General features: G+C 49.2%; 1 protein-coding gene across 1 annotated transcript in view; it reads left to right on the top strand.

The window, feature by feature from the left end:
• The window catches only part of EPHX2 (epoxide hydrolase 2), a 109,994-nt gene that overhangs the window by 4,028 nt on the left and 82,878 nt on the right, over positions 1-23,088 (top strand). The window contains exons 2-7 of the mRNA XM_084624749.1: positions 14,087-14,171; positions 14,721-14,880; positions 17,884-18,074; positions 18,360-18,482; positions 21,828-21,902; positions 22,459-22,554. Of these exons, the coding sequence (XP_084480875.1) occupies positions 14,087-14,171; positions 14,721-14,880; positions 17,884-18,074; positions 18,360-18,482; positions 21,828-21,902; positions 22,459-22,554 (730 nt within the window). The remainder of the gene's footprint in view (positions 1-14,086; positions 14,172-14,720; positions 14,881-17,883; positions 18,075-18,359; positions 18,483-21,827; positions 21,903-22,458; positions 22,555-23,088) is intronic.

Here is a 23,088-nt window from a genome sequence, read left to right as displayed (position 1 = left end):
CCCAGATTGCAGGGACTGCAGCATTGCTAACCCCAGGATTTTGGGATGAGAGAACCCGTGTCCCAGATCCCCAACATGGTGTGTTATGGATACATATCATTCTGTTGCCGGCACCCAGTGCCGAGAGGCTTACAAGGTGCTGCCAGCCAACTGGACAGGTAGCTGTTATATAGCTCATGGAGTTCCTCATCTTTCCATAACTGCCACGCTGCCCAAAGGAAAGATTAGAAATGCCCGAGACACCTCTGTTGAGTCACGAGAAAAGACCCTGCGGCGACTGACTACGGCATTAGAGGGCAATATGAAGAATCCCCTCACAACCGAGAAGCTGGTAGGGTGCTCTGTACTGGGAATAGCACCACTGTTTACTGGGCCAGCCATGGCATGCATAGGCTGCTATACTGTAAGGCTGCAGATGGTACTTAAGATGGTACGAACCACTCAAGCTGTTGTTCAGCCTCTCGGCACTGGGTGCCGGCAACAATTCTGATATAGAGTTGCTAGTGTCTGGTTTTCGACCAGAATGCCCGGTCAAAAAGGGACCCCGGTGGCTCCGGTCAGCACTGCTGACCAGGCTATTAAAAGTCTGGTTGGCGGTGCAATGGGGCTATGACAGGCTCCCTGCAACTTTTGGAAGCAGCGGCATGTCCCCCCTCCGGCTCCTAGGTGTAGGGGCAGCCAGGGGGCTCCGCGCACTGCCCCCACCCCAAGTGCCAGCTCCGCAGCTCCCATTGGCCGGGAACTGCGCAGACGGGGCCATGCCTCTGCTTAGGAGCTGGAGGGGGGACATGCTGCTGCTTCTGGGAGCTGCCTGAGGTAAGTGCTGCCTGGAGCCTGCACCCCTGACCCCCTCCTGCGACTCAACCCCCTGCCCCAGCCCTGATCCCTTACTGCCCTTCGAACCCCTTGGTCCCAGTCTGTAGCCTCCTACTACACCCCAAACTCCTCATCCCCAGGTCCACCTTGGAGCCTGCACCCCCAGTCGGAGCCCTCACTTCCCCACCCCAGGCCGGAGTCCCCTTCCTCACTCCAAAACCCTCAGCCCCAGCCCAGAGCCCCTCCTGCACTCCAAATCCCTCATCCCTGGCCCCACACCAGAGCCTGCACCCCCAGCTGGAGCCCTCACCCACCCCCTGCACCCAACCCCACTGCCCCAGCTTGAACCTTCTCCTGCACTCTGAACTCCTCATTTCTGGCCTCACCCTGGAATCCGCACCCCCAGCCCAGAGCCCGTACTCCCTCCCACATTCCAATCTACTGCCTCAGCCCAGAGCTCCCTCCTGGACCCCAAACCCCTCATCCCTGGCCCCACCCCAGAGCCCTCACCCCCTCCTGCATCCCAGTCCACTGCTTCAGCCCGGAGCCCCCTCCTGCACTCTGAAGTCCTCATTTCTGGCCCGACCCAAGAGCCCGCACCCCCAGCTGGAGCCTTCACATCCTCCTGCATCCCAATCCCCTGAGCCAGTGCGATGCAAATGAGCGAGTGAGTGAGGGTGGGGAGAGCGAGCGACAGAGGGAGGGGGAATTGAGTGAATGGGGGACAGGGCCTCGCAGGGGGTGGGGCAAGGGTGTTCGATTTTGTGCTAGTAGAAAGTTCGCAACCCTACTCTGATAAGTAAGCTGGAGAAATGCAGGCTTGGTGGAACTACCATTAGGTGGATACATAATTGATGAAACAACCACGAACAAAGAGTAATGGAATGATGTCGGCTTGGAGGGAGGTCTCAAGTGGGGTTCCATAGGGATCTGTTCTGGGTCCGGTGGTGTTTAACATCTTTATCAGTGACCTGGATGTAGGACTAGAGAGCACACTGATCACGTTTGCAGGTGACACAAAGCGCTTTGGAGGATAGAGCTAAGATTCAGAGGGATCTTGATAAATTGGAGAACTGGGCTATAGACAACACAATGAAATTCAGCAAAGACAAGTGGCAGGTGCTACGCATTGGGAAGAAAAAACAGATGCACAAATACAGGATGGGAGATAACTGGCTCGGCAGCAGCACTGCTGAGAAGGAGCTGGGAGTTGTGATGTATCGCAACCTTAACGTGAGGTTTTTTACAACAGCAATGTGATACTGTTGCGCAAAAAAAAAAAAAAGGCAAATGCAATTTTAAGTTGCATTAAACGAGGCACAGCGCGCAAGTCACAGGAGGTGATAGTACCACTCTCCTCGGTTCTGGTCAGGCCTCAGCTGGAGGACTATGTCCTGTTTTGGTCACCAACGTCTAGAAAGGATGAAGAGAAACTGGAAAGGATCCAGAGGCGAGCGACAAAGATGATCAAAGGGAGGGAACACAAGCCATGCGAGCAAAGGCTGAAGGATCTGGGCATGTTTAGTTTGCAAAAGAGGAGATTAAGGGGAGACAAGAGTGGTCTTCAAATCCTTGAAAGGCTGCCCTAAAAAAGATGGAGAAAAGCTGTTCTCTCTTGCCACAGAGGGCATGGCGAGAGGCAGGGGATCAAACTCCAGCATAGTAGATTTGGATTAAATCTCAGGAAAAACTTCCTCATTGTAAGAACAGCAGGACAATGGAGCAGATGCCTGGGGAGGTCGTGGAAGCTCCTTCAGAGGAGGTTTTCAGAAGGAGGCTGGAGCCATCTGCCTTGGATGGTTTAGACCAGGGGTTGGCAACCTATGGCACGCATGCCAAACACGGCACGTGAGCCAATTTTTAATGGCATGCTGCTGCCTGCCGGACCCAGGCAGACAGCAGTATGCCACTAAAAATCCTGCCCGGTCCGGCCCGCTCTTCTCTGCCCCCTGCTCTCTTCTTGCAGAGCAGGCAAGCTTCCCCCTTCCCGCGCTGCCCCTCCTCCTCTCCCTCCCTGCGGCCGATCAGCTGACGGCTCTTGCTACAGAGGGGAGAGGTAAAAGCCTAGCTGCAGCCCGCTCTGTGCTCTGGGGATCTTGGGGAAGGGGGTGGAATCAGGGCATATCCCCTCCAGTCCCCTGCTGTGAGCCACTCTGGGCAGGGGGCTGGGAGCACCCCATCACCCCAGCCTGCACCCCCAGCCCTCTGCCCTGACCCCTGCACCCTCCTCGCGCACCCCCAGCCCTCTGCCCTCACCACTGCACCCCCCCCACAACCCCAGCCCTGACTCCGGTACCCCCAACACATACCCAGCCCCCTGCCCTGACTCCTGCACCCTCGTCACAGCCCCCTCCCCTGACTCCTGCACGCCCCACACATACCCAGCCCCCCCGCCCCATGCCCTGACTCTTGCACCCCCCACATCCCCACTCCCACCCTGAGCACCAAACAGGAGCTCCTGCACACACCCCCACCCCCCACATTCCCACCTGCACCCCTCGCACCAAATGGGAGCTGCCCAGGTAAGCGCTCCACACCCCAACCTCCTGCCCTAACCCTGAGCTCCCTCCCTCATTCTAGCTCCTGGCCAGACCCTGCACCCCAACCCGCAGCCTGCTCCTTCACCCCCAGCCCTGTTCTCAGCACACGCCCACCGTCATCTCAGTGCAGAGAGAGGAAGAGAATGGCTAGAACCAGGGAGAAGGTAGGTACCTACTCTATGTGGTCAGGGCCGGGACTCCAGACCGGCAGCAGGCTGAGTGGGGCCGGCAGCCTGGACCCTGGCTGGCAGGAGCCAGCAGACGGAACCCCAGACCAGCAGCTGGCTGAGCCGCTCAGCCCACTGCTGGTCTGGGGTCACAGCTGCCAGCCCTACTCAGCCCGCTGCCGGTCAGGGGTTCTGGCTGCCGGCCCCTTGCCAGCCGGGGTTCTGGCCGAGGCCTCACTCAGCCTGCTGCCGGCCTAGGTGAATGGAACCCCAGGCCGGCAACGGTCTGAGCGGGCCGGCGGTGTAAGATCAGCATTTTAGTTTAATTTTAAACGAAGCTTCTTAAACATTTTGAAAACCTTGTTTACATACGACAATAGTTTAGTTATATACTATATAGACTTAGAGAGAGAGACCTAAAAAACGTTAAAATGTATTATTGGCATGCAAAACCTTAAAGTAAAGTAAATAAACGAAGACTTGACACACCACTTCTGAAAGGTTGCCGACCCCTGGTTTAGACACAACAAATCCTGCATCTTGGCAGGGGTTAGACTAGATGACCCTTACAGTCCCCTTCTAGCCCTATGATTCTGATACCTGTATAACTATAGAGGTATAACTGGTAACACATTCCTGTGAAATCAAGGTTTCAGACTAAAGCCATGTGATGCTCCATGGCTGTGTGCCCTGCATTGTCCTCTCTCAATAATAAGCTAAATAAAAAGCGATTGTGGAGAGAGTTGGTTGAAATGGGCCAAAAAAATAGATTTTGCTACGCTGTGACTATGGTGGAGTCTGTGGGTTTGAGCTCGTTTCCGCTTGGCTTGACCTTTATTAGTGGACATCTTGCTGTGGAAGGTGGAAAGACTCCTATTTGGGCTGGAGGAAGATCTCTTGGTGATTCTGAAGGCAGGCTTTGGTCCTTAATTAGTAAACTCTTGCTTCGCTCTCATTGAGGCTGATGGTTGTGTGCAAGGTGTCAATATCAAGAGAGGGAAAATTGCTCTTGTAGTGAGCCAGCCATTCCCAGTCCCTAGTCAAGCCCAAATTAATGGTTTGCAAATGAACTGTAGCTCTGCAGTTTCTCTTTGAAGTCGGTTTTTGAAGTTTTTTTTGTTGCAGGATGGCTACTTTTAAATCTGTTATTGAATGTCCAGGGAGATTGAAGTGCTCTCCTACTGGCTTTTGTATGTTACCATTCCTGATGTCTGATTTGTGTCCATTTATCCTTTTACCTAGAGACTGTCTGGTTAGGCCAATGTACATGGCAGAGGGGCATTGCTGGCACATGATGGCGTATATCGCATTGTGCAGGTGAATGAGCCCCTGGTAGTGTGGTTGGGTCCTATGATGGTGTTGCTAGAGTCGATATGGGGACAAAGTAGGCAACGGGGTTTGTTACAGGGATTGGTTCCTGGGTTAGTGTTTCTGTGGTGTGTAGTTGCTGGTGAGTGTTTGCTTCAGGTTGCGGGGCTGTCTGTAAGCAAGGACTGGCCTGCCTCCCAAGGTCTGTGAGAGTGAGGGATCATTTTCCAGGATAGGTTGGCTCACTACAAAAGCAATTTTCCCTCTTTTGGTATTGACACCGTCTCATCAATTAAGGGGAGTGGATCACATCCACCCTGACTGAATTGGCCTTGTCAGCGCTGGTTCTCCACTTGTAACGTAACTTCCTTCTCTTCATGTGCCAGTGTATTTATGCTTGCAACTGTAATTTTCACTCCATACATCTGAAGAAGTGGAGTTTTTACCCACGAAAGCTTATGCCCAAATAAATCGGTGAGTCTTTAAGGTGCCACTGGACTCCTTGTTGTTTTTGTGGAGACAGGCTAACATGGCTACCCCTCTGATACAGAAATTTGGAGTGGTGACATCACAAACGAGGCCTTCATATATAAATTTCATGTAATTAGTTACTACACAGTACTGTCCATCCATGTTATAGGTTACTCTTACTGCTGGTTGTCACCATCTGGTAAGCTTCACTGGACAGGGGACAGGAGTGGCTAGCTTCTCCGACAAACAACTTACGTACCACATTATGTGTTTCATGATGTCTACTTGTTACCTCCCCTTGTATCTTGAGCCAGGTGCCTTGGGCGAAATATCCCTATTCATCCCTTCTGTCAAACCCTCTTTTCTTGGGTCAGGATGTACCTGTGTTAATCTTCTGGAGTGTGATCCCCCATATCGGTTGCTGCTTAGGAGTGCCTGTGTTTTGCAACATTAGCAGTGCCCTTGCCAAGATTGTGTATGGGATAGTAAATTTCTTAGCCTCTGCTTTAATCCATGGCCTGACTTTGGTTCATGACATGGCTTGACTTTGCTGACTATGGTTTGGGCCTTAGGTCTTGGACCAGGCCTCGTGCTCCAGGGTGTGTCTCTCTCTCTTCCACACCTTTTATCCCAAAGCTCCCAGCTGCATGTGTATTCATGTGCAGCTGGTGAACGCTTCACTCTCCATTGAATTGTAGCCCAGCTCTTGGGATGAATTTGATAGCTGATTTACAGTGCGCAAACAGTTGGCATAGAAAGAAGACTACTGTATCCAGATGCAATTGCAGGGGGATTTCTGCAGTATGTAATTATATCTGGGTTGTAGTAACCAAACATCTCTTGCAGTAAAATTATGTGTCGGAAGGACAAGATAATGATCTTAACTCGACCTTTGAAATGAAAAGATTGATCCTCTCTGATTTGGTCACCGTTCCTTAAAGTAAGACTAAATTGGAAAACGGCATTGCCCTAGAAATAGTACATTTCATTTTGTTTCAAGATTGCGCACAAGTGAATCTTTCTTCGTTCAAGATAACAAAGATCTATCAGTAATGTAATTTTTTTTTTTTGTGGTAGAGCTTTTAACATGGTACTTCAAGAATCTCTTTCCTTGGCAAAAAAAATCTTGCCACGTGCATGTTAAGATGCTTCCTTAAAAAGAAGCCTGAGATGCCATCATGCAATAAATTAATAATGGAAGTAGGGGGCATGTTCTTGCCAGGCTTCTTTTGCCAGGTTACACACAGAACTCAAACTGTAAAAAGCACCCAGGATTTTTAGTCTGCTATGCAGCAAATGCGCTGTAAAGGCAGAAGATGATGCATAGGAAAGCAGATGAGAGACGAGCTGACCGGAAATATAATCTTGTTAAATACCTGGGAGTAAGTGCATCTTTGGGATCATCACCTAGGAGGAATTTTGCCCCAGTGTCCTAACAGTTAACATAGTTGTGGCTGTCTTCGTTACATGTCTAACGATAGGCATTTTTTTCAGGGACTGAAGGGTTAAATTCTCATTACCACTCTTTTATAGGCACCTATCTCTGAGGTATAGGAGGGCTCACAGAATTCAGTGGGGCTACCCTGGGGGCAGAATGTAGCCCTAAAGGGGTAGGATCCTGTGCTGAAGCAGCTGCGTTGGGCGTAGCTCCTCTTACAGTAGCTGGGCTTATTGCTTGGTATCCATTCTCAGCACAGTGTTTTCTTTCCTCACCTCAACAAGGCATCTGCATTTCGGGTGAGAAGAGAGGTCATGGGTTAGGAGCCTGCCTTGGGCACAGCAAGGGAGAAGATGTTAATAAAACCCTTGCTCACTGTTACGCTATCCAGTTCAATGCGGTTTGGGGTTTCAGGACAAGTTACTGCTCGTGACTCCCATTGTAAAAACCACCATCAAAAATATTTTATTCCAGATGCAGAAAAAGCAGGGGGGAAAAAGAGTTAAAGCATTTGAAACATGAATTATTGAGACGTTGGTTGTAACAGTGTCCCTTGTTCTCTTTCGCTGTATAGAGTATGGGGGAGAGGGAACTCTGCTTGGCAATCTTTTAGATGGGATTAAAGTTGCTATTAATTGTTCTCTTTTGGAGAAAAGTCTAGTTTTGGTGGGCTGGAGTTGTTAGGAGTCGGAGCCGTTTGCTGTAAGATAAAATGAAACCCACACAAGAGTAGCAAAGATCGCAAACACGGCTTCTGTCTCTGGGGCTGACTCTCACTTGCAGCTTTGCTGCTGGAGAAACGCAGACCCAGCAAGTGGTCCAGTCAGCCATCTAATACCTGGCAAACTGTTATCAGCGTTGGGCCCTTTGAGACGTTGCCTGTTGTGGCCGGTCAGCTCAGACTCAGTGCTGAGGTACAGGCTGGCGTTGTCTTGGTGGCTAAGCCAGGCTCTGATTACACAGAGAGAGAGAATGGGAAACATTAGAACCCAAGTCTCATATTATAGATGTTCAGGATTCAGCTGAATCATCTGGAGGTGGTGATGTCATCTGGCTACCCCTCTGGCCTGGCCTGGCCTGGTCAGGATCCCTTTCAGGATCAGGACAATGAAGGTCCAGTGATGTGATGGTGGGTTCTGGGGTCCCAGGAAGAGATAGCGCTTGCTCCTTCCAGTCCAGTCATGTACTGACTCCCAGATAAACATGGTCTAAGATGTGGGGGCAACCTCCTTGCATCAAAATTAATCATTAAAACACATTTTGAGGACTTTCATTGTGAACATTTCTACGGTCTTTCAGCTTACCAGGAGCCTTGCAGACCCATTAGCACAGTTCTAACATAAACAGTCCCAGTTTTTACCAATCTGTTGGCCTCTAACTTCTGGTGACTTCTACAGTTTTATGTAACAGGCTGAACTGAATTTTTATGATCATAGACAGCTTCAGAGAACAGGCCTCTGTATCACACAGAGCAGAGGTTCTGGGGTTCCACACCTGAGAAGGGGATCTCTATATACACCATTCAATGTTCTGTTAATACAGAGTTGATCATATTGGTGGCGGGTGCATGGAAGAAGAATCTGTTCGCCCTGTGGTGAAGTAGAATCCACTGGCAGGAGTGTGAAACTTCTGCCCACCTTCACTCTAGCAGCCTTTTTGGTTAGTACAGTTGGACATTGAAAATCAAGTTTTCCAGTCAATATAATTACTGGTTAAAAATTGACATATGCTAAAATTAGTGGGCGGGGGGGTTAACTTTAACTTGTCCTTCTGCGCTGCCCCATAGTTCAGAAATCAATATGTGGGAGCTCTAAATGGAGAGGGTAAGACAGTCCCCCAACCTGAAGCAAATACTCACCAGCAACCACACAACAAAAACACTAACCCAGGGACCTATCCTTGCAACAAAGCCCATTGCCAACTCTGTCCACATATCTATTCAAGGGACACCATCATAGGACCTAATTACATCAGCCACACCGTTAGAGGCTCGTTCACCTGCACATCTACCAATGTGATATATGCCATCATGTGCTAGCAATGCCCTTCTGCCATGTACATTGGCCAAACTGGGCAATCTCTATGCAAAAGAATAAATGGATGCAAATCAGACGTCAAGAATTATAACATTCAAAAATCAGTCGGAGAACACTTCAACCTCCCTGGTCACTCAATTTCAGACCTAAAAGTCGCAATTCTCCAACAAAAAACTTCAAAACCAGACTCCAGTGAGAAACTGCAAAATTGGAATTCATTTGCAAACTGGACACCATTAAATTAGCCTGGAATAAAGACTGGGAGTGGATGGGTCATTGCACAAAGTAAAAATTATTTCCCCTTGCTAATTTTTCCCCTACTGTTACTCACACTTTCTTGCCAACTGTTTTGAAATGGGCAATACTGATTTTCACTACAAATGTTTTTTTTTTCTCCTGTTGATAATAGTCCACCTTAATTGATTGGTCCCATTACAGTGTGTATGGCAACACCCATTTTTTCATGTTCTCTGTGTATATATATATCTTCCTACTGTATTTTCCACTGTATGCATCCGATGAAGTGGGTTTTAGTTCACGAAAGCTTATGCCCAAATACCTTTGTTAGTCTCTAAGGTGCCACAAGTCTTCCTCCTTTTTTTAAGATGATTTTGTTAACTTTGCATTTTTGGACATGGTTTTTATATTTTTCATATTATGGTCAGGCCCAGACACCCCAGCTGAGATCATACACATAGTAGTACAGTCCCTACCCTGACCAGCTCGCAAGCTAAGTAAATAAGACACAGGGTGGGAGAAAGGAAGTATCCCCATTTCACAGATGAGGAACTGGGCTATTGCCGCTGCGTGCTTGGCAGAGCCAGGAATTCAATCTGGATCTCCTGAGCCCCATCCAGTTTCTAAGCTACGAGGACGAGCCATCTTGGTACGCCAGGGCTGTCTTTCCTCTCACGTCTTGGCTATGATGAATGTCATCCACGTACTCTCTTGCCCTGTCTGTTTTTCTTGCCCCACCTTTGGGGAAACGAACGAAGTTGAACATGCTGTCAAGTGGCGTCAGCCGTTACTGTGTCTAATCCCTGTTCTGATATCCCTGATCCTGGCAACTTGCACTCCCCTATGGCAGACCAGCAAGTGGCCATAAGAGGCCTTGCCCCAGCACAGCCGCAAGAAAGGGAACTGGTGCCAGATGGCGCTGATACTGTCGGAGAAATGTCGGAGAGCTGGGTTCTCAGCGGAGGAGACCCCTGAAAATTGAGAATTTTGCGGTGCCCTCTCGTTCAGGCAGGCCTAGCCCCCCTCCACTGTGGTTAATCTTTGCCCACAAATCAAGGGCTGAATGTGCAACGCCCTCCCAGTGTCTGGAGGGTGCAAGCACCAGGCTAAGGCTGTGCTGAGCCATGTGTCCCCGCACCGGTTGTGCATGCAGCCGCTGTCCGTGGAAACCCCTCAGCGCCAGGGCTGGAGTCTCATAACACTGGTGGGCAGCAGGGGGCTTGCTCCTGGCTTGGTACCTTGCACTGGGCAGCAGAGTGGATCCTGTGAATGCGTCCTTTCAAAGGGTGTTGCAGCAGCTGTGCAGCATTAGTTAAAACATAGTGGTAAAGCACTGGAATGCGTTACCTAGGGAGGTGGTGGAATCTCCTTCCTTAGAGGTTTTTAAGGCCCAGCTTGACAGAGCCCTGGCTGGGATGATTTAGTTGGGGTTGGTCCTGCTTTGAGCAGGGGCTTGGACTAGGTGATGTCCTGAGGTCCCTTCCAATCCTAATCTTCTATGATCCCTCTTTCCCAGTTGTCTGAGCCGCCCTCAGGTCCTTGCAATTGTGAACGTTTAAATTGAAAAAAATGCTTAGAAACAAACACCAGTGTTATCAATCAAAGTGATCGAAAGGTTAAAATTGGATTCCACCAAGCATATAACAATGGCTCTAATGCAGCAATGCAGCAGCAAAGAACAGAATGCCTCCCGGTGCATTACTTAAAACACCAAGTGTCAACAGCACAAGTCAAAATATGTTAAGTAAATATCCGTAAATCAAACTGTCAGGTCTCCAGCAGGACTTTTTATACTATGCTCGATGGAAATACTTTTCCTCGGTTCGTGTGTGTACCGTGAAATTGACACTTACTGTTTTTTTAAAAAAAAAAAAAAAAAATCAAACCTTTCCAAGCGTAGCCATCTTCAAGGATGTCTAAGGACTTAGTGTGGCCCCTGGAAGAAGAAGGTGAAATGGACCAGGGAAGGAAACATGTCAACAGAGCAGTGACTATTTGGGAGCATTGGAACCTATGTTCTTTGGGTTGCTGGCAACCAGAGTGGACAATACACTAGAAAACATGCTACAGGGGTTTAGCCTGCGTTGGCAGGGAGCTGGACTGGCTGCGATCTGATTATTTAAACAGTCTTAAGGTCAGCAACAAACTGGAGCGGCCCCACTTGATCTGTGATGCGACTTACCATTCAAAAGGCCTTTATCCTTTTAGTTCCTCCTGTCGCTTCTCCTGTTTCTTTTGATGTGTCAGACTTTCCGTTACCTGCTGGATCCTGGCGAGAGGGGAGCCAGGTGTCTGAGAAATTGTTGCTCCAACCCTTGATAGAACAAAGTCTTCCAAAATGGCTGGAGGGGCCGGAAGGATTAAGCTAATGAGGGAAGATTAAATGAACTAATGCAGTTTAAGCTGTGCATTTAGCTGCTGCTAAAGCAGATGGGATTGTGGCACTTTCTTCAGGGGTTTTCAGGGCGTAATCGGGGCCGGGGGGAGGCATTAGTTTGGGTGGGGTAGCTGCACGTCGGCTCTGTAGTCTGACCAGCAAGGCTTTGATGCTGGTGGGCAGCCAGTGGGAGGTGAGGGCATCCAGCATCTCACAGGATTGAGCCTTAAATAGGGGCATTTTTTAAAAGTTCCCTCCCGGCCCTCCGTTGTGGGGGCTGGGTTAGTCATTGGTGTGGATGGGTGCCCTCTCTGAGGTCCTGCTGCTGGGGGCCCCCCCTAAGGGGAAGTGCATTGGATCAGAGGCACTGCAAGAATCCTGCCTCTAGGGCAGTGGTTCTTACCCCGGGGTGCACGCACCCCCTGGAGGTGCAGGACGCCCTTTCTGGGGATGCGAGACAGGGCAGATTTTTTTTAGAAGGCAAATCATCGAAAACACAAGTTAAGCCCAGGCACGTAAGTACAACTACTTGTTTCATCAAACCTGTGTGTTTATTAACATCATACATTTTTTAGCAATTACTGTAATATATCTAGGTTTAAAGAACTGACCTACTTCAACGATTTTTGATAAGGGGCGCGAGAACATATTTTGAGAACCAAAGGGGTGCAGGCTTCAGGAAAGGTTAAGAACCCCTGCTCTAGAGGGTGAAAGTGCCACCCTGTGCCACCCTGTGTGCTGCTGTGAGAGGTGCAGAGAATTGGAAGAGAGAGGACGGTCTAGAGCAGGGGTGGGCAAAGTTCGGCCTATGGGCCGCATCTGTCCCATCGCACCTTTTAATCCTGCCCTCGAGCTCCACTCAGGGAGCGGGAGCGGGGGCTTGCCCCAGTCTGCATGGCTTCCAGAAGCAGGAGCATGTCCCCCCTCTGGCTCCTACGTGTCGGGGCAGCCAGGGGGCTCCGCACGCTGCCTCCGCCCAAGTGCCGGCTCTACAGCTGCCATTGGCCAGGAACCACGGCCAATGGGAGCTGCAGGGGTGGCACCTGCGGGTGGGGCAGCACGCAGAGCCTCATGGCCGGCGTCATGCCTCCACATAGGAGCTGGAGGGGGGACATGCTGCTGCTGCTTCCGGGACCGCTTAAGGTAAGTGCCGCTTGGACCCTGCAACCCTGAGCCTCTCCCCATGCCCCGACCCCAGCCCTGATCCCCCTCCCACTCTCCGAACCCCTCGGTCCCAGCCTGGAACACCCTCCTGCACCACAAACCCCACATCCCCACCCCAGAGCCCGCACCCGCAGCCAGAGCCCTCAGCCCTACACCACCCCCACATCTCAACTACTTGCCCCAGCCCAGAGCCTCCTCCCTCACCCTGAACTCCTCATTTCTGGCCACACCCCGGAGCCCGCACCCCCAGCTGGAGCCCTCACCCTATCCCGCACCCAACCCCCAATTCTGTGAGCATTCATGGTCTGCCATACAATTTCCATACCCAGATGTGGCCCTCAGGCCAAAAAGTTTGCCCACTCCTGGTCTAGAGGTTAGAGCATCAGCGTGGGCTGTGGGAGACCAGAAATCGATTCCTGCTCTGCCACAGACACCCACTGTGTGACCTTGGCCAGGTCACTTAATCTCTCTCCAGTCTCCATCTGTACAATGGGGTGATAGCGCTTGGTGAGGTGCTGAGGTACTAGGGTAATGGGGCCATAGAAGTATCTAAGATAGTCACAATGAGTAGAGTCCTGCAAATCTGCGGATATCCGTGGACCGTGTTTGCGGATCGGATGCAAATGCAAATTTTGTATCCGCACAGGGCTCTAACGTTGAGGCCCCAATCATGAAACAACTACAGTTAATAATAGATTGCAAAACACTTTACGAAAGGAGGTCACGATCATCCCAATTAAGCAGATGGGGAAACTGAGGCACAGGGAGGTGACGTGAATTTCCCAAGGTTGCCCAGCAGTCCCAGTCTCCTGCTCTGTCCACTAGGCCACGCGCTGCCTCCCAATACAAATCAGTGACAGGATGAAATGAAGCAAAGGGAAAATCTGAGATGAACATCACAAAAGCTTTCCTGATGTAAAATCTGCTAGACCACCAATATCCTTTTAGCAGAAGTGATAGAAGCTTCAGCACCTGCGCTCCAGTTCTGGACCGTACAACGTATGGGAAAGTATTGTGAGCAACACTGCAGTGGCAAGGGATGAGCCAAGCTTATTCTTTGATTTAACTTGACTGTAGTTGCACCAGGGATTAATTTAGCCCACTAGCTTAATAGGTCATTTTCATCTCTAATGTTTGACTTAGAGGCCCTGTGCTCTCAAGTAAGATGACGTCTTTTCTGTAAGTGACTTTCCCTCCCATGCTACAGGGTTTTATTCTGTGGCTTGCGGGACCAATGGGTAGATGGTGCGTAAGGAGAGTAATATGCGGCTTTCTCTCTCAGCACTCTGCAGTGTCAACAGGAGACAAAGGAAAAAACGTTTCCCCCACTTGATGAATCAAAGATCCATGGGGAGTGAGAAGCTTTCTTGGCAGTCCCTCTTTAGAATAGAACTGAACTGCTGAATGCGTTCCGGCCTGTGTATGGACAGCGCTCGGTCCTTGTCTTGCAGGAAGTTGTAACTTGACAGCAGCAGCCTGGAGCCAGTTGCTGCTTGTTCGTTCCTTACTGTAACGTATTCATTCATTTTTAGGAACTTTTTGCAAAATGTCATTGTTGGAGCAGGCCCCAGTGGTCCCTATGCCAGAGCAATGAGAGGAGAGATCACTGTATCTCAGGTAAGAGATCATCTCAGCTGAGCGCTGAGAGAGTTGAGCAGATGGGCAGGGCACGACATGTGTTGGACACAAGCTGTGCAGATGTCCTGCCAAGACAAGGTTTCTTCTTGGCTCACCTGGTGAAGCTATTGCCTTTGGGCCACGAAGGGGCTAGGTTTGAATCTTGACAGCGGTAACTTTGCACTTTCACGCTTAGCTAGTCTGGCCTCAGGATGAGCTTAAATCTGCTATAGCTTGGCAATTTCACCATGAGAAATAGCCTCCACCAGTGGTAGATTAATTACTTGGCTTATGTCCAATGCTATTTAATTAGATCTAAAACACAATGTACTTGGTTTCTCTATACCTTCGGGCTAAGTCCTTTCATTCCTGCTTCCTGGGGGAGAGGGGTCTTTAATACTAGCTTATTGGTAACCCTTAAACTTCATTAGGAAATAGTTAATGCGGAGCGTATGTATTGATGGGACTCAGAGTTTTTAGTGACTTCCTCATTTTGTGTTGACATATAACTTGATCTCCTTTGGGTGATGGGAACTCTGTGTTTTTAAGCTGGTTTCTGAGCTGGAAGAGGATTGCAAGAGGTTTGCTGCCTCCTCAGGGGTTTTGCTCCCGGAGAAGTTCTCCATAGCACAGGTCTTTGAGGATATTATGACACAAGGAAAGCTCAGTACTGCTATTCTGCAAGCTGCTGTAACTCTCAGGAACAATGGTAAGTGATGGCTACTTGCTGTTAGCATTCCTTCCCTCCCAGCTATGCTACACCAGTAACCACGTTCAGGTGCGATCCTGGCCCGTTCTTGTTACCAAAGAGTTTCTCTTTGCCTGTGTGGACAGAAAAAATAGGTTCATAGATACACTGAAGGACCATGTCTCAAGCCTGGTATGTCACTAGGTTAAAATGTGGTTAGGAAATGAGCTTACTTCTTGCCACTGTGGACAGAAATTGCTTGGACTAAAACCATGTTTAAACCTGGCTAATGTTTGCAGTGAAGACTAGATCCAGTTTTCTTCCTTCCATAGACCCACTGTATTTGATTGCCAATATTTCTCCAAGGACTCTTTTTAGTGCAGTTAGTCTTTGACTTGCATCTTGAAGGCAATGCAGGCAGAATCTCTGGCTTGCCCATGCTAGAGTTTGTGTGGCTGTCTTGTGGATTTGTACTCCACCCCAATGTTTGTCCCTGACAGTGGTACAGCAACCGTGCTGCAGGCTAACTGGTGGTCACCCCATAGGAGGGTTTGGACCAGCACAGTCCCTCCCGTGTTGGGTGTTGCTCAACCACAATGGAGAATAACCATGTTGAAAAATGGTCTTAGCAACGTTGTTCCCATCTGGATCTCTGCTCTCATTTCCCCCCCATCGCCCCAAACCCCATCCTGTTCCTTGTGCTCTTCCCATTCCCCTCACTGACTTTCATTTCCTTCCTGGTCTTTCTGCCATGCTGCCCTCCTTTGCCATCACGCAGGTGGTTCTCTTCCTAATCCCTCCTAAACACTTGCTGCTTCCAGCAATCCGTCCTCTCTCTCATCACTAATAACCCTACACCCTGCCTCCCCTGAACTGATGGCTTGTGTCTCATCTGGGTTCATCTTGTCTCGCTTGGATTGCCATCCGTTCCCAGAGAACGTGTCTCTCAGTAGAGCTCTATTCCCTATAAATGCATAGCTGTGCCTGTTACCTTTCTGACCGTGGCTGTTCATAAGTACATAAGAATGGCAATACTGGGTCAGACCAAAGGTCCATCCAGCCCTGTGTCCTGTCTACCGACAGTGGCCAATGCTAGGTGCCCCCAGAGGGAGTGAACCTAACAGGTAATGATCAAGTGATCTCCTGCCATCCATCTCCACCCTCTGACAAACAGAGGCTAGGGACACCATTCCTTACCCATCCTGGCTAATAGCCATTAATGGACTTAGCCTCCATGAATTTATCCATTTCTCTTTTAAACCCTGTTATAGTCCTAGCCTTCACCACCTCCTCAGGCAAGGAGTTCCACAGGTTGACTGTGCGCTGTGTGAAGAAGAACTTCCTTTTATTTGTTTTAAACTTGCTGCCCATTCATTTAATTTGGTGCCCCCTAGTTCTTATATTACGGGAACAAGTAAATAACTTTTCCTTTTTCACTTTCTCCACACCACTCATGACTTTATACATCTCTATCATATCCCCCCTTAGTCTCCTTTTTTCCAAGCTGAAAAGTCCTAGCCTCTTTAATCTCTCCTCACATGGGACCCGTTCTAAACTCCTCATCATTTTAGTTGCCTTCTCTGAACCTTTTCTAATGCCAGTATATCTTTTTTGAGATGAGGAGACCATATCTGTACGCCGTATTCAAGATGTGGGCGTACCATGGATTTATATAAGGGCAATAAGATACTCTCCGTCTTACTCTCTCTCCCTTTTTTAATGATTCCTAACATCCCGTTTGCTTTTTTGACTGCCGCTGCACGCTGCGTGGACGTCTTCAGAGAACTATCCACGATGACTCCAAGATCTTTCTCCTGATTAGTTGTAGCTAAATTTAGCCCCCATCATATTGTATGTATAGTTGGGGTTATTTTTTCCAGTGTGCATTACTTTACATAATAATGTTCCATCCCTGGCCCAAATGTATCCTGAATTCCCATGGCGCACCCTTCCCAAAGCGCTGGTTGCCGTTGATCTCTGGCAGCAGCAGATAGCCATCACTCATCAGCAAACCATTCCAAATCCTCTAACCAATGAAATCGTGAGGCTTAGATGCGGCTCTTTATTTTCAAAGTACTTCCCTGATATTTACTTACCACCACTTGACTAATTAGATATTTTCTCTGTGCGTTATTACCAAATAAATCAGGCATGCTGTCACCAAGCCAACAACAATTAACTAAACAGTCTAGCAATCTCTGTAACACTGTGTCGCTTTGGAGGGCATTAACTCCAGAGGAGGGGGAAATTATAGTTACTATGAGCCTGACCCAAAGCCTGTTGGCTTCAGGGGAAAGAGTCCCACTGACTTAAATAGGCTTTGGATCAGACCTGGTTTTCATTAATCCTGGGAGCAGCTGGATTTATTGGAAACAAACAGAAAAACCCAATCCTCAGTTGGGACTAGGCCAAAGAGACCTGAGCAACCGAACCACCGCCTTAGAAAGAGACTGCATCCAAATCTGCATGGAGCGGCTACCTTAGACGGACTGTTCGGTCTCCCAAAATGAAGTCCTGCCAATTTCTTCAACCCAGTGGCCAGAAGCAGAAACCTCTGATGGTGGCCAGATTCCATTCTGCCTACCTAAATTCCACCAACAGTCTCACTGGGACATGGGATTTGTCTTCACTTCCTGTCCCAAACTGTTGTATAACAGAAGCGTTGTGCTCTTCATCTAACAACCTACCTGACTTTAAGATGGAACTTGGTAAATTTCTGAACAGGATTACTTGACTGGGTGGTGTTAGAAGGTCTTGATTGTGCACCCTTTGCTCAACAGGGAGTCGTCACTCGAATGGTCCCTCCTGACTTCAGGAGTTAGACACCTTGAATGAGTAGAGCCTCACAAAGTTGGGACCTTCGTTTGTAAAGCTCTTTGAGATCCTCTGTGGTTAAAGTGGACATACAGATATAAGATGTGTAATTGCTGATAGACAGCTGGGTAATGGAAAGAAAAGGATTCTCCTTAATCGTTCCCAGTCGGAATAGCCCCTCGACCCATTTAATCATCTGTCCCGTTACAGGGTTCAGGACGTGTGTGCTCACAAATAACTGGATAGATGACAGCCCTCACAGACACCTCACAGCTCTCACGCTCTCTCTGCTGAAGAGACATTTTGATCTGGTGATCGAGTCTTGTCGCATCGGTCTGAAGAAGCCGGACCCTCGAATTTACGAGTATGCACTGGGCGTGCTGAAGGCGAAACCGCAGGAGGTGAAGGCGCAACTTGCTTCTAGTTTAGGGACAATGGCAAAGACTGCCCAAAGCGACCCAACTAGACATAGGCATGGGGCCTGGCTTTCAGAAAGTGCTGGGCACACCTGTTGGCTGTGAACCAGGGCTTCTCAAGTTGGGCACCCAAAATCAGTAGACACTGATGTGAAAATCTCTTGGCCCAAATCACTGGGGAATCACAGCAACGTCCCCTTCCCCCCCATTCTCCCCAAAACTCTCCTCTTCCTTGACTGACCCCAGGTTCTGAATCTCTCCTGAATTCAGGTTATTTTTCTGGATGACATTGGAGCTAACTTAAAGCCAGCCCGGGAAATGGGAATAGCCACCATCCTTGTCAAGGACACTGATGCTGCCCTGAAGGAACTGCAGGACTTGTGTGGAATTCAGGTATCTAGTGGCTAAGTGCGATATGCATCTGTGTATTTACTGTCTCCTTCCTCTGGACAGAATACATAGTTCAGAGTTTAGATACCACAAAGCTGGGTGCTGTAGAAATATCCTAACCCTATTGTAGATAGGGACTCCTGCTCTTGCCTAGCGTACTATAATTTAGAGCAAAATTTCCATAGAGTGGCTCTCTTGACCCTGCACTGTACATTGTTTTTCTGAGGGATGCTATAAGTGTGGTTGTGATGCTGATTTTATTCCAAGGCCTGTTTTTGTTCGCGGACTCAGAATCCCTTGCATATTGTACCTTTAGGCTGAAATGTCATGGGCTTGTCCTTTCAGGGTTCCGGTCAAATTGAGCCCAGGTCTAGATCACTCCTGACTTGGCAAAAACGAAACCCAGATCAGATGAGGCTGCCCGAAAGTAAAAATCCCCTCATTTCGCCCGTCTCTGTTAGAGACAGAGGGCCAAATTGGGCTGTCAGTTATGCCACTGTCAATCCAGAGTAACTCAGGTGTAGTGATGGCGTTACTAACGCCTCTGTCAATCCAGAGTGAGAGCAGAACATGGTTCCGTTATGATGCACCTGGGTGAATGTAATAAAACGGGAGGAAGTCATGGAAGGGTTAATCCTGCTGCTCTAATCGGTTAGAATTCTGTAGAAGAGGTAGCAAGATAGAGGAGGCTGTCAAAAGAACTGGCAGATACAATTAATTTCAAAAGTCCCACAGGTGGATCTGATAAGGAGGTAAAGCCCTGTAATGGATTAAGAACTGTCAGCTAGGAACCAGAGTGAGACTTTAATGAGCACGGAAGGCGGTTAATAGTGTGGTGCCCTGAGGATCAGTACTAAGAGGTGGTTTCTCCTTCGCTAAGGTGCCTAGTGATTGTAATTCTACTCAGCCTTTCTCACCTTTTGCAGTGTTTGACTAATGTTGGCTTATTTAATCACAAGCAGATCATGTTACCACCTGCAGAGCCTGAGTGAAGCTTTCCACGCTTCTCTTGCTCATAGGTTAATACCTTGCAGAGCCTGCCATCTGCCAAGACTCCTTCTTCCTGACCTGTTGTAACGTCGGCTCTGTTGTACGCAGCTCCTCTCCCATCTCCCTACAGAGGGTTCCTTATAGCTTCTACCCTTTCTCTCACCCTTGGGAGAGTTGTCTGGCGTGGTTAATGGTTCACCGAGCTATGTTAGTAGAGGCTGGACTTTGCTGTGCAGAAGTGCACTGTCACTCTGACCTTTATTTTATCACACACAAGGTGGGTGAGGTATAGTTTATTGGGCCAACTTCTGTGGTGAAAGAGACGACAAGCTTTAGAGCTCAAAAGTTTCTCTTTCACTTACAGACGTTGGCCCAATAAAATATATTTCCTCACCCACCTTGTGTCTGTCTTATCCTTTAACCAACATGGCTACAACAACTGCACACAACATTAGTTTTAAGGCTGTTCCACTTATGTGAAAGTACGTATCACTTACATGTGATGCTTTTCTTCCATAGATCTCAAAGCATCTTACAAGTGTTAAATGTTTGCGATTAGGTTGCTAATACCATGCTGAGGCAAAAATCCGCATTGGGGGTGTAAATTCTTTGACGATCAAAACTGGCAGAATATTTTAAACCCAAAAAGTTAGGCAGCGGGTGTGCTGTGACCACTGCTTGACTGGTATTCTCATTGTTCCCTTGTGCTCCCCACTACCCGTTTGCTGTATCTGCCTGTTGTTTCTTGTCTTAAACTTGATCTTTGCCCCAGAGAGTTTACAGCCTGTATCTTTGTACAGCACCTAGCGCAGAGGGGCGCTGATCCACGATTAGAGTTTCTAGGCACTACAGTAGTACAAATAGTAGCAATTACGATTTTAAAAGATTTTTAGTCTGTCTTGTAACGTAGCGGAGAGCTGTGGAGGTGCCTGACATGAGGTGGTTGGTAGGGGTGAGATTTTCAGCAGCATCCAAGTGACTTAAAAGTATCCGGCTGACAGTCATGGGACTTGTGCTGCTAAAGAAGCAATGTACCTTTTGGAAAATCCCATCCGAGCTGCCCAAATAAGGCTCTAGGTGCCCAATGGCTTTTCATTTGGGTGCCTAGCATTGGTGTATGTACTTGAGTGGAAATGGATAGTTCGAAGGATTGGTGGTTGAGCACAAAGCCTTTTTCCTATAGGTCACAAGCTCCAATCCAGACCTGACTGGCAGCTACCACCACTGGGTAGCTGACTGGTAGCTTAGGTTACCACAAAAAACAAACCATGTGTTTCATTGTGTTTCCTACAATGGCAGGTGCCCATGTCATGCAAACCACCACCAAAGTTAGTGCCAATTTGGCCCTCCTCATTGATGGTCTCCCCAAAAGACCAAGCACTGGAAGTAAGAGACCAAGTAGTATCCTTGGTGTACTACAGTGGCGTGGAAATCTTGTTTTATTGCTTGCTTTTACAGTTCTCCTCTCTCCCTTCTCAGGGAATCCTCACCCTTAACAGGGCTTGGGGAGCTCTAACAGGTGTACCTTGGGTTCTACAACGTGCATGTAACACCTAGAGATGCATGCAGTCTTCCTTCCCGTGCTTTTCCCCTTAGTGTAGGTATTTATGTTTAAAGCCGTGAATTAATTTAATCCCCTTAATCGGAGAGGAACTGAAATCAGTACCTCCCGCCTGAGCTTGCTGGGTGGCCTCTGGATCTGAAAGCTGCCTCCTGGCCTGTTTCCATTCAGAACTGACAAGGAATAATGGCATTGGATGAGTAAGGCCGATTCCTCTTCCCTCGGCTGTGAGAGCACTCCGGTACTGCTCGCCCAGCCCTGGACTCCGTCATGCCGCCCCGCCAAAGGTTGTCTTAGCCAGTCTGGGTTCTCTCTTCTGCAGATACTGCCAGTCTTGCCTGATCACTTGGGGTTTTCATAACATGGGCAAACGGCTAGATTTGCAGTGGGACCCCAACATGGGTCGCCAGGGCTGATGTTAAGCTTGCTGGGGTATAGGGCGGCGGGGCTTGGCCTTCAGTCCCCTCACCCGGGGCTCAGGCTTGGGCTTTGTCCCCACATTTGGAGTGGTGGGGCTCGGGTGGGCTCAGGCTTTGGTCCTCCCTCCTGGGGTTGTGTAGTAATTTTTGTGGTCAGAAGGGGGTGGTTTGAGAAACCCTGAGCTAGACGCCTAATGAGCTATGGCCATTTTGAATGAAGGAAGCTTCCCAAAGAGGGTGGGGCTGGTTTAGAAGGCTGGCTGAGCAGTAGAAAGTTATCTGGTGCAAACAGCCTGTGGCCACTGAGTTGCTGGGCACCATCACTGGCAGTGGGGGTGTCTGGGATAGAACTGAGAACTTTCTTTATTCACCATGTAGCTTCTTGGCCGTGAAGAGACTCAGCCAGTTGCGTGTGACCCAGTGAACCTGACCCATGGTTATGTGCCAATCAAGGTAGGCTGTAACAAACAGTGTGTTGGGAAAGCCATCTTGGTAGTGAAGGTTCCCAGTACTATGGTGTTGAGGGCCATAAGTATCCAGTGATGGCACTCTTCATACATCTGAAGGGTGTTGGCGCCATGGAGGGAGAGGAGCTATATCGAGGGTCGGGTCACAGTGTGTGGTGTTTAACAGCAATGGGCTGAAATTCAAGTAAGGCAGATAGAGACTTTACACGGGGGGATGTTTTTTGACCATGTGAGACTGTTTCCTGAGGGCCAGGCCGGAAGTCAAATCCTTTAAAACCGGACCAGAGAGAGCACTGGTCTGGTCTCTGCTGCAGAATAGGCCAGGCTACGGGAAGGTGGGAAATGTTTACAGCCAGGGGCTAAGGTTCTGGATGGCCGATGACCCAAGTGCCAGGCGCTGTGGCCGGCTTCCGTATGCCGGCACGCAGCAAGGGGGTGGGGTGTAACCGCTGCAGGTAAAACGGAGGAGGAAGGACTGTGGGGCGGGGAAGGACTGTGGGGCAGGGAATAAACTTGTGCTCTTTGTCTGTTCTTCCCTCTAGCCTGGAGTCCAGCTGCATTTTGTCGAGATGGGGAATGGCCCAGTGGTGTGCCTCTGCCATGGCTTCCCTGAATCCTGGTTCTCCTGGAGGTACCAGGTAATGCCAAGCCAGGCTAATGGCTGGCAGCGGTGCTGTGTGTTATCATCCACCTCTGTGCAGCATCTTGTGGCGATTTGTTATGCCAGAGTGTGGCCTTCTGTGATAAGAAATAAGGGGGGACTTGTGGGGGCTCTCACACTTGTGTGACTGTATGGCGAGGGGTGGAGGCCACTTCTGACTCCACCTCATTCCTGGTATGTCTCCCATCGCCCTCTTCCATATGCAATCTAGAGCTCCTCCCTCCATCTCTGTCACCTCTTCCTTCCCTCTCCCAGCCCCTCCTGCTCTGCTGAAATGACTGATCGGCTGGGCCGTGATGGCAACCGCGCTTCCCCCCCCCTGCCTTCGGTCAGCTCAGAGACCTGAGGAACTTGCCCTGGCCAGACTCAGAGCAATAACAGACTGTCCTGGACAGCAATGCTCCGGCAGGTGGTAATTACCGGGTGTTGGTGGGAAGTCCCCTGAGCACATGATTTGGACTGAAGCCGCAATGAGATCTGCTGCGTGACAGTCTTGGCACACAGCTCTAGG

Source organism: Lepidochelys olivacea (genome assembly GCF_965140295.1).
Source record: "Lepidochelys olivacea isolate rLepOli2 genome assembly, chromosome: 3".
NCBI lineage: Eukaryota > Metazoa > Chordata > Testudines > Cheloniidae > Lepidochelys > Lepidochelys olivacea.
Note: the sequence above shows the minus strand (reverse complement) of the source record. Positions and strands in the feature narration are given on the sequence as shown.